Source organism: Zosterops lateralis (genome assembly GCF_965231275.1).
Source record: "Zosterops lateralis genome assembly, chromosome: 28".
Lineage (NCBI taxonomy): Eukaryota > Metazoa > Chordata > Aves > Passeriformes > Zosteropidae > Zosterops > Zosterops lateralis.
In genome coordinates, this window is record NC_139788.1 from 5,273,586 (window position 1) to 5,287,811 (window position 14,226).

At 52.3% G+C, this 14,226-nt stretch overlaps 1 protein-coding gene across 1 annotated transcript in view; it reads left to right on the forward strand.

The window, feature by feature from the left end:
* Positions 1-13,597, forward strand: part of RUNX3 (RUNX family transcription factor 3) — a gene marked incomplete at its 5' end in the record, with an annotated part of 35,034 nt that extends 21,437 nt beyond the window's left edge. The window contains one exon of the mRNA XM_083879381.1: positions 10,015-13,597. Coding sequence (XP_083735507.1) covers positions 10,015-10,538 — 524 coding nt within the window. The 3' untranslated portion in view covers positions 10,539-13,597. The remainder of the gene's footprint in view (positions 1-10,014) is intronic.
* Between the last annotated feature and the right edge of the window lie 629 nt (positions 13,598-14,226).

The following is a 14,226-nucleotide window of genomic DNA, read 5'->3' on the forward strand; positions in this document are numbered from 1 at the left end:
AGTTTCACAGAAAAAGCTCCCAAAACCTTCGTGCTGTGTTTTCAGAAGGGATATGGTGGTTTGAAAGCCTCGGTGTCATTGGCAAAGAGGGGGTTTTGGGTGTAAAAACATGTTTGAAAATGTTAACCCGAACTGTAAAAGCTGTGCCACTCCTCCCAACCCAAAATTACAGAGAAAATTTAATTTATTTCTCATTGAAATGCAAATCCCCACGCTTGGAATTTTCATTGACATTTGCAGGGTTTATGAGAAGAACACGGGCATTTTGTGTAGGATTATCATTTGGGATTTTTTTTTAAAAAGCAAGAGAGAGAGAGAGAGAGAGAAAGAGTTTTCTAGGCTTGTCCCATTGGCCACATCATAAAGAAAGAAATTCTTGAGGGAAGAAAAAAAGATTTGTATTTTAAATTAGCACAGCCCCCTGCAGTGCCAGAAACCCAAAGAGCGTCGTTTGGAGCGAAGAATCAGGTGATGACACAAATTCAACGAGAAAAAAAATGGAGTTGGCCACAAGCTACCGCCCCTGCCAAATTCCCAAATGTCAAGTGACAGCAGGAGTGGAGACACACAAAATTAGCCTCTGAAATCATTCCTGCGGAGTGAATCCGAAGTCCCAGGAATGCCGCAAAAGGCGGTTTGTGCACGCTCTGCTCTTGGCTCCCTTGTTCCCGAGTCAGAGGAACCGTCTTAAAATGACTGTGGGCTCCTCCCAGCCTAACTCGGACCAGCTCAGTAATTTTCATCTCAGCCCTGTCCTTTTGACACAGCTCTGGCTATGACCAATCATAACCATCATTTTAAAAACCTCTCTTTCTCTCGCACACACACACACAGCTTATTCACAAAGATCATAATTTTTACCCGAGCAAGTGGAGCCTGGCCCGTGCCAAGAACAACACGGGAGTTAACAGGCCTGTAATTCTCACGACTTGGCACGTTCTTGGGTAACACACAGGAGAGGCCGATTAGTGGGAAGCAGAAGGAGATACCAGCGGGGAGGGGAGATGGGGCAGCCTGGGGTTCGTCCAGCCCCCACTATCTTTTATGGGGTGCTTCCCAAGGTTAATGTTTTTAGCATCCCTGTGCAGGGATTAAGAGCGGGGACAGGGAGGTTTTTTTCCCTCCACCAGTGCCCAGCTCCCTCTGCTCATGTGCTGGGGATGCTCACCCTCCCTGCTCTGCTGACCTAGCAGTTTGCACAAACTTCCTAATTCGCTCCTGGCCAAAGCAGGCTGAGAGCTGGGATGCTCAGGAACAGCCTTGGCCACTGCTGGGGGATCCCAGCACCTCAAATCCCTGAGCACAGCACATGGAGTTTGGGATTTTAGGCAGGCAGGAGACAGTGTTTATCTTTGGGAGAATTGGGGTTCTTGGGAGATGTCTTTGCTCTGGCCCAGTCCACTCTCCCCTCCTGAGGAGGGAAAGCCATGATGGAGATCACGGCAAGGACGCTGCTGGGAGTGGGAGAAGGGTCTGGCCCTCAGCCACTTACGGAGGCTTTCAGTAAAGCAGCCCCTGGAGGTTATAAATAGCCCCCATGTAAAATGATCATCCTGAGGTTAAATGGTCTCAAACCAAAACCCTCCTGGTAAGAAAGCTGATGGTTTCTGAAGGGCATGCCAGGAAATATGGGAGGAGAGAGCACAGCTCCGAGGCTGAGCGGGTTGGATCCTGCTCTCTCTAGTGTCAGGGTATTTCAGTGGCTTTGGCCTTTCCCATGCCTGTCCCCAAATGGGATGGACATTGGCAATCCTGCTCACACCAGATCTCATTCCCACTTGCACTGCTGTGGGGGTAAATAGGGTAACTTTGAGTTCACCCCCTGGAGCTGTGATGAGAATCTGGCCCAGTGCTGGGCAGGTCAGACAGGCAGACCCCCATCACCATCCAGCTCTGCTTCCCTGGCTTCAACTGAGCAGAGCCTCTGTTGAGCATTTGGCCCAATGCTTCTCCAGAGAGGTCTGGAAAATCTGAGTGTTTGCAATCCCAGCTCTGCCATCCCCGCAGCGAGACACCAAGCTGTCATTAGGATGACTCCAAATGGTTCCTTATTACAGGGCATGCAAAGCCAGAGCCTTGCGTGCCTGCTTCAGTTGAGTTTTGCCTTTTAGCTTAAAAAAATCATGTAGCTCTCTCAGAAGTGAAGCAAGATGTTAAAGGGACTTCTGCTGTCTGCCTTCAGCTGCTTCTCAGGGCCCCCTGGCTCAGGGGAGTTGGGCTGGGGACAGACACACATCATCCCCAGGGGCAGCCCCTCGTTCTGTGTCCTCCTTTGCCAGTGTTTCGGCAGTGGCTCAGGCTGAACCATTTTGTTCCCAGCACAGTGGAGCGGGACCGCCCACGCTCGAGTTCTGTGGTGGAAACATCTTCAACCACTCAAAAGCAATTGTGTGCCTTGTCCAGCAGCATGGAGGGGCCTTGTGCTCACCAGAATAATTGCAAAGGGATTTTAGGATCTCCTCAGTACCAGAGTGAGCTGTTTTGATTGATGCACTTCACGTTCCCCTGCACACTCTTCTTTTGGCTCCAGAGAAGCCAAACTCCCTTGATTTCACAGGGAAGACAGTAAATGTCAGATCCTTTTTCAAGCCTCTCCTAGCCCTAGTGCCTCCTGAGTGTTATTTGGGAGACTCTATGTTCACTGGTGAAGAGCTTCAGATCTCCTGAATCTGGAATTTGCTCAGCTTCATTCCCAATCCATTACTTCAGGCCAGTGCAACATTTTTATCATCAGCAGAATACTTCATCGTATGCCTTTAAAGTAAATCTCTCTTTTTTTCTTTTTAAATATACATTTTTAAAGTATTACATTACTTTTAAGAAGCCTCTTGGCATAGGCAGCAAGTGCCCCTATTGTTTCCGAAATGCAACGTGGCTGCTCTGAGGTTAAATCCTGAATTATGGGCCCAGCAAATACACTGAATTGCTGCTTCCTAATCCCTGTCCAGATTGACTTATGGTTTCTTTAAAATATCCGTTTCTTAATGGATAAAAACATTCTACCACGGGCAGAGACTAAATTGTTTCCAAAGGAAGCTAGGCAAGCATTAGTGGGAAGAAAACATATTGTGGGATCCAGCTTCAGCCTCAAAGGAAGGAACACGCTCGAGATGGGTTTCCTGCCTGCTTTCAGGCTTCTGTGTCTATCTTTAAACTGCTTTTCTGCTCCTCTCCTTTACATTAGTGATGTCCCTCCAGTGAATTTGGCATGGAAAAGTCACAGATGAAGCACGGAGCCGTGCTGGGCAGGAGCTTACCCCAGGATAGAGTCCAGACACCCGCCACCACTGTGTTTGTGCCGTGGTCGTGTGGCTGTCCCCCAGGCACAGCTCAGGGGGCTGCATCCCTACAGAACAGCAAGGAGTCCCTCAGGATTTGCCTCAGAGGTGCCATCCTGCCTTTACCACGGGATTTTCCAGTGTGCTGGGACCCGCAGTGCCAGGCTCAGAGCGGGGTGGGGAGCTCCCAGCCTGGGCACCGCTGCCTTGCCAGGCTCCTGGAGCCCCCTGTGCCATCACCCCTCCGCTGTGGGATTCCCATGGCAGACGTAGCCTGGCCCAAACCTGCTCGGCAGGCAAGGTGGTCTAGCTGCAGGCTGGGTTGTAAATCCAGCAGCTTCCTTTTATGTAGTCAGGGCTTGTTAATTTGTTTTAATACCCTTTGAATAGAGGTAAAGAGCAAAGCGCAGGCAGGGCGGAGGGGAGCGCCTGCGATGCCCGCTCAGCCCACCCACCCGCTCCAATTAGCACCGTTATTCATCAGCTCGGCGGGATGGAGCGGCGGGGACTGCGGGATGTGCCGGGCAGGGGGATGCGGGCAGAGGCTCTGGGATGAGCGAGGCTGTGCCGGAAGCTTGGAGAGCTGGGCTTGTTTAGTCTAGCAAAGGGCAGGCGGGAGCGGAGCTGATTGCTCTGTGTAAATACATCGAGGGGGTAAACACGGCGAGGCAGAGGAGCTGATGTAAGCTCTGGAGGACACTGCAGGCACAGGACATGGGGCTGAACTGGTTCTGCATAAATCCACACTAGAGTTAGGAGCGGGGTCCTCCCCAGAAGGATGGGTCCAGACAATTGGAGCATCCCAATGGACCTGGAAGGGTTTGCAGAGAGGTTTGAGATGCGGTGCATGATTCACCGAGCTGAGAACACCTGGGAATTTCCCTGCTCTGCTGCACCCCAGCTTATTTGGGGTGGGAGAGGACCCAGGGGCTGGGATTGTGCTGCTCAGTAGGGTGGGTTTGGGGCCGCGTGTGTGTGTGCACGACAGCACACAGCATTCGGGGAGAATCACAAAACTGAGCAGCAAACGTGCTTGGCAGTGTTGAGGTGGTGCCTGGTGATGCTATGATAAGGACCTGTTGTGTTTTGGTTTGGGGTTTGCGTTTTTTTTTCAGACCCTGCAGAGGAAGTCCGTGCACCCAGTTTGTGAGCTGGTTCTATCAGATACAGAGCAGTGCTCCATGGGCGTGTAACAACGGATGCTGTTCACACCCTCCTTTTTTTTTTTTCAACACCTCCCCTCCTCCCCCAAAATATATTTTGCTCTATTTTACGTGGGCTGGGAGGAAGGGGCCGTTTTCTTTTTTAGTTGGCTCTGACTTGGAAACAAATGAACTTGTTAACATACGTGACAGAGGCGTGAGAGTGTGCCTGCCTGCGTGGGTGGGGAGGAGAGTGGTGCCTTCTCCAGAGATGAGCTGGGGCTTCATAGATCAGATGCATCGTATGCACCTTCCCATGGAGATTCTCTCCTTCCCTTGGCCACCTGCCTCTCCGTGCTCCCACGTGGAGTTATTGTGATCAGGGGAAGGAAGTGGAGAGGGACAAAGATCAGAAGAATGCTCAAAGATGGCTTGGAGGTCCAAGCATGACAGAAATGAGCAGAGAAAAAACAGCCAAAGGTATATCCAGAGCAGGAATGTCTGTCCCCACTCATCACACACATGCTGGTGTGTTATATACAGAAGCATAAAGTATCATTAGTGTTTACATTGTCGTCAATCATTGTAGAGTAAGACAGGAAAGGAGGGCTTTTTCCCCTGTGGTAGATTTTTCATGACAGTTTTGCAAGGCACGCATATGCATAGAATTAGAACAGTGATCTATGGCCAGGCTGAAGATATTTTATATTCTATACACTTGGAGAGTGCCATGCTATCAAGTTCCCTTTAAATTCCCTTTGTTCTCTGTGTGTCTCACACAGTGTGAGTATTTGTTGTGTAACATCCACACAAGCTTAGGTTTATTGCTGACTGAGTTCATCAGCCACTGTGTGCTCCCCACATCTCTAAGGTGGGGACCAGGTGGTATCTGGGGTGCTGAGGAGCTGCTCAGGTTCCACACGTCGCTGCTTGGCCCCAGACGATCTGATAATGACGGTCCTGCTGTACATCAGGCCCCGGTGCTGTGCTCTGCCACGTGTCTGGGGTGAGCTGGTTTTCTGGGAACCATTGCAGCACTGAAGAGGTCCTGACGTTGCTTTTGCTGCCCTTTCTTCCCTCCAGGCAGGGTAGATGTGTTCCTGGGTTAGGAGGTAGTGGCAGCACCCACTGTTCCTCTGGGATGGATGCACATCAATCCCTAAAACCATCTGTAGGGTCTATTGCCTCATCTCCTCAATGGCTTTCAGGGACCTCAGAGCAGATCCACCAGCCCTGATCCCGCCAGGGTGTAGGGACCAGTTCCACTCCATCCAAGGCAGCTCCCAAACCCAAAGTGGTCTGAAGGGAGGTGGCTGAACACGCCCAGAGAAACCTCTGTGGTTGGCAGCCCCATGAACCAGCCCTTCCCACCTCATGGCCAGCCCTTGCCACTGTGACCCAGTGGAGGTTTGGCTCCCATCAGGGGCATCTCTTTGCATTTATCTCCTGGCCACCCACCCAAAGAAAGACCTGTATTGTCTCCGAGGTGGAGAGAGCTGCTGTGTCACTGCAGCGCTGTTGTTTTATCTGGAAAGTGGCTGAGCAGCTTTCAAACCATGTTTCTATCGGGGCCCATGTGCGGGGGGGACTTGGGGGTCCTCAAAAGGTGCAAATTGCAGCTGCACAATTAAATCATGGGGTGTGTCCCGGCCTCCGAGATCCCCGGGGCAGCTCAGCCCTAAGGAGGAGACAGTGGCATTACTAATCAGGGCTTTGACCTTTACATGGCTTTTATTTAATACACATTCCACACTTCCCCAAACTCCCATCCAAAACATTGACATTTCCGCTGATAGATTGGGTCAGATTTTGGAGTAGTTGGGGGACTCAATTCACTCTTACAATGGTTAAATTCTTACAGCTAAATGGGCTTATTCAGTTAGTGCAGCAGCTGGTGTGATTTCGAGAAGAAAATAAACATTTCCTTCAAATATTTTGATTGGCAACTGGACAACTGAAGTACTCAAGCTCGGATTGCCAGGGTCCAAAAAAGCAAAGCGGGGCTGGACGGCGAGTAAGTGAGGGAAAACCGTAGTAAATCCTCGGAGGCAGCACTATGGAGCAGATGTGTGTGAGATGTGCTGGAGAAAGGGACAGAAAGATGGGGTTTTTAAAGCCCATTTTCAGCTGTGATTCCAAAGGGAATGCGGGGTCCGAGGGTGCAGCTTCACCCACTTCTTGTTCCCTTGCTTTGCTCAACAGCTGCTTGCTCCAGGTTACTGTTTGATCCTGGCTGTGACAGGGGGTCTTTGCTGCTGAGTTAGGTGGTTATGGAGGGCGTTAATGGCTATGTTTTGTTTGGATCTCGCTGGGGCTGTTTCAGTGGAGATTTCCTCGGGTGCAGGGCAGGGGCTGGGGCTGTGTGGCTCCACCTGAGGCAGCCAGCATGGAGGAGCAGCCCTGAAGCGAAGGAGATGGGATGGAGAGGAAACCTTGAGGCGAGGACCAAGATGGAAGGGGCAGTTGTGAGGTTACAGCACTGAGGTGAAGGGACAGTTGTGAGGTGAAAGAAATGGGATGGAGGGACAGCCCTTATGTGGAGACCAAGATGGAGGGGAAACCCTGAGGTGATGGAGGCAGGATGGAGGGGGGTGCTGAGGTGAGGCTGCCGGAGACAGTTGTGAAGGAGACAGGATGGAGGGGCAGCCTGGAGGTGAAGGACGTGGGACACAGGAGCTGACCTGAAGTAAAGCACACAGGACAGAGGGGCTGACCTGAGGTGAAGGAGACCAAGATGGAGGGGCAGCCCTGATGCGAAGGACACAGGACAGAGGGGCTGACCTGCGGTGAAGGACACAGGACAGAGGGGCAACCCTGAGGGGAGGACCAAGATGGAGGAGAAACCCTGAGGTGAAGCACATGGGACAGAGGGGCAGCCCTGAGGCGACGGCGAGGCCCCGGCCCCCTCTGGCGGCCGCCTCCTTCCCGCCTCCTCCCGCCTCTTTCCCGCCTCCTGCCCGCCCCCGCGCGCGCCCCCTGCTGGCGCCGGGCCGGCGGCCGCCTCAGGCGGGCCGTGCGCGGGCCGGGGTCTCCGGGGTTTTGTTTTTGGAGTGGTTTGAGGGTTTATTTGTAGCCCTAGACTGGTCAGGGAAAGCTGGAGCTTTATTCTGGGCCAGACTTAGAGCCCGAGGCCGGCGGAGGTGAAAGCAAGGCGGTCACGGTCCCTTGGACGCCTCATGGCTCTGCTGGGTGTGGATTGCGTTTGAGGGGTTCGCGCTGAGGGATTCGATTTTTGAAGGATCCAAATTGGCAGATCCCAGCGCTGCAGAGTGCTCTGGGCAGGGGTTCAGAGCCTGGCAGAGCTCAGTGTGTCCAGACCCCACTGTGCCTTGCCTGTCACACACACACAGCCTGTAATTAACACTCTTACATGCTCCTGTCTAAATTAGTAGCAGGGACACACTGCCAAATGGTGCAAGTTAAGGCCAATAAAACGTAGCCTCTTAAAAAAACCCTCTTTGAGTACGTTATAGAGGAAAAGGGAAATGTGCCCTGAGCGCTCAGGTTTGATTTCTATTTGCATTTTATGGAATATTATTTATGGAGCTGTGAAAAGTAATGAAGGAGCATGGTCTGAGCACTGGAGATTGTCATCCGGGAAGGCAGCGAGCAGCAGCCTGGCTGTTTTGGGGGCTGAGGGGAATTTGGAGGCTGCTTTTTCTCCATTTAAGGGGAGGCATTCAGAAGACAGCACATTTTCTTTCCAGCCCAGGTGCAGGCAGGATTTTTGCCCCATGTTCCTGTCTCAAGCCGTGATGCTGCTGGGTTGCTACAGCCGCGGGGCTGTGGTCAGGCTGCTCCATGCAGAGCTGGTCTCCAAACCTCAGCTCACAGTGCCTGGCAGCAGCTGTGGCCGTAGCACGGCTTTGGGATGGGTCCCAGCGCCCTGCTGGGCTGTGAAATCGGGTTGGGAGTGCTTTTCCCCCCTCTGTGCTTTTCCAGCCAGCCCGGCTCGGAGCAGGGCCGGCCTGTGGCCGGGCACCCCCTTCCACGGGCGCTGTGCAGCGCCGGGTGTGTGCAGAGCGGTGTGGTTCGGGACGGCTTTGAGCTGCTCCTCTCTTATCTCGCCCCAAAGCCACAGCCACGTTCACAAACCAGGTGCTCCCCCGCCTTTCCCCTCCGTGGAGCCTGCGTGGGAAGACAGGCGCTGCTGGGCGCCCGCAAAAGGGCTGCAGGGGAGGGAGGGAGGATCCTCCCCTTCTCCTTCCATGGCTGAAGGACTCACCTGGGAGCAGAAGGGAGGTTAAACATCAAATCCACTCCATACCTGCTCCTCCAGAGCGTGCCCGTGTCACTAGGTAGCTGGAAGGGATTGAATCAAGTGTTTTCTCCTGGGGAAATGCTTCGGGGCTTGGAACACCAGCCCTGAGAAGTTAAAAATGCCTCATTGTAATAAATAGATCTAAAACACACGTCCCTGTGCGTGCAGAGCAGCCACACAATCCTCTGGATGTGTGTTTGTATGTATATGCATTTCCAAAACCAACAGGCGTATTTAGCATACTCACCTCACGTTCTCTTGCTCTGAGGGATACAAAATCCAGCTGATGTGACCAAAAAAAGTCACTTTTGAGGCTGCATGGCATCCCACTAGCAAAGGAGAAAGGCCCTGCTTTTAACAAGAGGAAAATAGAGAAGGTCTGAAGGGCAGAAGTTTCACTTCTCTCCTTGGAGAGCAAACCTCATTTCTCTCTGCCTTGATGCACCAAGGCCAGAGGTTCCTGAGCTCTGTCTCAGCCTTGGGACTGCTAAGAGAGCCACAGGAATGCCTCCAGCTTCTCAAAGGAGCTTCTGCTGTGGATTCCCTCCTCTAACCTGGACTTCCTGCAGGAGGACGGGATCCAAACCCAAGGTCCCTTTCCAGTTCCAAGCTGACTGTGACCCCCTTTGGGTTTAGACCCTCCAGGAAAAGGCATGGGGGGCTCCATTATCCAATGGAGCTGGGGAACATCCCCACCACGCTGGCCTGAGCCTCCCTTCCCCCAGCAGAGAGCCTGAATTTCTCACTCTCTTTATCCTCTTGGAAGGAGAAAAATACACAGAGAACTGAAGCAGAGGGATATTGTGGCTCCTGGCTTGGGAGTTTTCAGCTGTGTGTTTATCAGCTCCATCCCCTGATGGTATCAGCACGAACAGGCCACCCACAAGAAGGCTTAGCAGGCTGGTCTGGGCTCCAGCTTTTCCTGCCTGTCTCCGTGTGTGTGTGTGTGTGTGTGTGTGTGTGTGTGTGTGTGTGTGTGTGTGTATACAGCAGGGATGGATGATCCCAGGGCCCAGCCATCTGGGGCCTGCCTCCATTTATTTACTACACAGCTGATGTCATGGCTAAACATCTTTTTTCTGTGTTTATGGGGTGTGCTGCTTTAATCTGCCCCGAGATGAATAGACCCCTAAGAGAAGTTGGCTTAGCTTAGTGTCCCTTCTTGGATAGGAAACAACAAATTTTAGGACAGGAAATGGGAGCAACTTAAACAAATGGGTTTAGGGGTTTTATTTAAAAATAAGCTCTTTTCCCTGGCGGACCCAAGAGGTGCTTCCCCTTCTAATTCCTTGGGAACGCTCTAACCACCCCGTCTCCTCCTGCACCCCTGCAGGCACGTCAGAGCTGAGCCCCTTCTCGGACCCGCGGCAGTTCGAGCGCTCCTTCCCAACGCTGCCGGCGCTGACGGAGACACGTTTCTCCGACCCACGGATGCATTACCCCGGCGCCATGTCCGCCGCCTTCCCCTACACGGCCACCCCCTCGGCCACAGGCATCGGGGGCATCAGCATGACCAGCATGCCCACCACCACCCGCTTCCACCACACCTACCTGCCGCCGCCGTACCCCAGCTCCACGCAGAACCAGAGCGGGCCCTTCCAGGCCAACCCCTCTCCCTACCACTTGTACTACGGGACATCCTCGGGCTCCTACCAGTTCTCCATGGTGGCGGGAGGCGAGCGCTCGCCCACCCGCATGCTGTCGTCCTGCACCAGCGCCTCGGCGGGGAACAACCTGATGAACCCCAGCCTGGGTGCTCAGAATGACGGTGTGGATGCAGATGGCAGCCACAGCAACTCCCCCACCACCATGAGCACCACAGGCAGGATGGATGAGTCCGTCTGGAGACCTTACTGAGGAGCAGCTCGGCTGGGCGCCGATGTCTTTAACTTCGTCAGCCACGCCGTGGCTCCTTTTGGGAGCGACCAAAGCGATGCCAAGGGAAAAGGTAAACCAAAGTCTTCCAAACCCAAAGCAAAAGGATCCTCTGCATGCAAACATCAAGCGAAGATGGACCAAGACCTTTGTTGCATTTCAAGGTGAACACCCACGAGGCTTGAGTGTGTCGCTTGATGTGGTTCCTTCCGTATGTTTTAGGTGTGTAGGATTGTACATAGGGAAAAAGAAACCCCAAGGACATGTGGAATCAGATGTTTGGGACTCGCAGAACACTTCTCGTTCATCTCGCTCGCACCTCTTCCCCACACAAAGCATTCAGAAGTGAGGAGAATCTCACCCTTCTTCTGGAAAATGGTTCAGAGAAGAGAAAACACCAAGAATTCATTCGAGCCATCTCTCTGCCAGTGCAGGAGGACTGAACTTCAGAAAAAAAAAAAAAGAGAAAAAAAAGAAAAAAACCCCATTGTCTCCTGTCCTTTCCTCCCTGCTGGTGAAGGGTCCCTGAGCACCAAAGAGCAATGGGGTTTGCAGCACAGCCAGGGGCACTGGGGCTCAGTCAGCCACGTGAACAAGAGCTGTGATGTGATTAATTTTATTATTTTGTTGACGACAGAAGTTGTATTGTTCATTTTGGTGTCATTGTCGTCATTTTGTCAATCAGTAACGTGGCTGACCCCGGGCCTGGCTGACCTCTTCCCTCCATGTTTACACATGAGATGTACTTTTTATGGAGATATTTTGTTTTGTTTGTTTGCTCTCTTGTCCTGACCTCACCATTCAGCTCTTTGCTCCCCTTAGCAAACCTCAGTGGTGGTGGCTGGAGTGAAGGAGGTGTTCAGGACAGTCTGAGACATTTGAGATGCACTTCCAAGGAGCTTAGGAGCCTTTGGCATGGCCTTGCCACCGTTCTCCAAGTGTTACTTCCATCCCCTCTGAGTGGCAACACTCACAGCTGGTGGCAAAGCATCATTATTCTGTTCTGGTCCTTTCCCATGTTCTCACCCAGAGAGGATTCATTTCTTATTTTTAGTCACATTTGTCAGCTCATCCTGGAAGCTCTGAGATCTTGAGAAAGGAGCATTTTCTACTCCTGGTGAATTGTGAATTGATGCTGTGCAGCCTTTTCCATCCCCTCAGCCTTCTGTCCTTCCCCCAGGTGACCTGAGCATGGGGATCTCACTGTAGGGGAATAATCTCAAAAGGGGGCACTCAAGGTGCCGCTGGTGGTGATGATATCAGGTGGCATTTGCAGGAACCAGGTCTGCCACCCTCGAAGCTGACACCAAAGAGATTGCAACCAAACAGGGCCGTGGTGGGAGGCAGCTGGAGGGTACTGTGGACTCCTCCAAGGCTGGCTCAGGGCTTGGCTCTGATGCACAACACAGGGTTTGTCACCTCCTGCAGGCCAACTGTGCCTTCTGCTGGGAATTGGGGCTGGATTTAGGATTCCTCATGCTGGCAAGGCTTGGAGGGCACAGACACATTCCTGGGGATCCATAAGTGCAGCACCCACTGCCCTGCAGAGCCCTTCCTGCAGCTGGAGGACAGCTCCAGCCCCAGTGCCACGACAACCACACCTTTCTTTTTCCATTTCTCCCATAAACATGAGAAAACCGAACCCTCAAAGCTGCCCTCCTGGCCCCCGTGCCTCAGTCACACGGTCCCAGCCCTGTCACCTGTCCCCAGCTCCCAGCTGGCAGCCGGTCACCCCCAGCACAGAGCGCTGGAATTGCACTACCACGGCAAGGCTGGAGCAGCACATCCCTGCTGCCCTGGAGAGCTGCCATGACCACTCAGAGTTCCACGAGCAACGAAGAACAACTCTTTTCAATAATAATAATAATTATAATAATGATAATAATATTTTTTTAAAAAAGCCTTACCCCAGCAAAACTGCAACTTCCACTTGCCTTAGCACCGGTGCTTGCTGGCTCTGGAGCTGGACAGGGCAGCCTGTGTGTTTCAATGCCTTTTTGCGTTTGTCATCCCATCCTACTGGTTGAAAGCACAAAGGAAGCAAGGCATTCATAGTTATAGGTTAATTTAAGACTGTTTGTAGTGAGTTTTAAAAGATAAAATAATGAAAAGAATGGCAACTATGTTGTTTTTATGACATATTGTCATGTGAAGGTGTAAATAGATGCACCTCTGTTGTATGCAAATGGTCATGAGACAGGCCAATGTTTTTTGCTTTGCACTATAATTTGCTTTTTTTAAAAAAAAAAATGCACAATTGCTTGTACAGTAAAGCCCCTTTGTCTGGCTCAGAATATTTAACTATAAAATCTAATTTTTGGTCTTATTTGTTATAATAATATAATTCTTAAATGTGTTGAAGGATACGATTCTTAATAATGCTTCTAATACTTGTATGTGCAGGGTAAAATAACACCAGACTAAGGAGAAGAGATCAGAGATCTTTGTAGATAAAGAAGACTAAAGTTCTTGGGTTTTTTAATGGTGTCTTATGACGGACATTAAAAAAAAAAAGCTAGCGATACCAAAAAATGTGGTTATTTGTGTAATATCCCAGCCCTACTTGAAGGCAATGCCCTATATTTAATATGTAGCCCAATTTTTAACCTGTAGCACTTGTCACTGGGGAGGGGAGAGGGGTGGGGAGGGGGAGAGGAGGAGGAAGAGGAGGGTCTGCTCCTGGAGAAGTCATTGGGGAAGCTGTGGCTGGAGGAGCCTCCCGGCTTTGGCTTCCCTGAGAACAGCCGGGCTGCGCGGGGCTGGCATGGGGACAGAGCCACGGCTCGGGGGACAGTTCTGCTTTTCTGGTATGGGGTCATTTCTGCTCCGCTGGCCGTGGCCGTGGCCTCGGGCCGCCGTGTAATCCTGTCAATGCCGTGAGGAACAATAAACAAATGGTTACAATGGCCCCGCTGGCTCCCGCCTGTCACTTCTCGCCGGGTTCCCGGGGCGGGGGGGCTCCTCACGCTGCTCTTTCTCCAGACTCTGATTGTCGGCTCAGATCCGGTGTTTGGGGGCTGCTCTTGGCCAGTTTGGCACCACAAGGGTGTCCAGGGCAGGCTGGGATGGGATGGGATGGGATGGGATGGGATGGGATGGGATGGGATGGGATGGGATGGGATGGGATGGGATGGGATGGGATGGGGTGGGAGGACCTGAGCTCCCTGAAAACCCATTTAAACCTCTCCAGAGGGGTCTGGAGCACTCCCTGTGCCCGGGGGCAGCCCTGGCGGGATGATAGCTGCATCCCAGCCCAGCATCCGCTCCCTGCCCTCCTCCTGTCAGTGCCGTTCCGAGCCTCAAAATCTCCCCACAAATCCTGCAGGACCCAAACTCCCGGGCAGTGCAAGCCCAGACCCCTCAGCACCCAGCGCTCAACTCCAGAGCTCCAATGACAGCTGAAAGGCAAAAATAAAAATATCCCGGCCCACAGCAGGATCCGATGCCAAGGCGCTGCGGGCCGAGGCTCCCGAGCAGTCGGGGAACTCAGCGCCAGAATTATTCATGAGCCCGGGGCAGGAGCGCTGGGGCCGTTCCCAAAGCTCTGCCTCCCCTCTGCAGCATCTCCATGAGTGGAGCCCACAGCGGCTTTTGCGTAGAAAGAGAGGGGAAAAAAATTAAAAAAGAAAAAATTAGGAAAAGCCCAAACCAAACCACAATAAATGCTCAT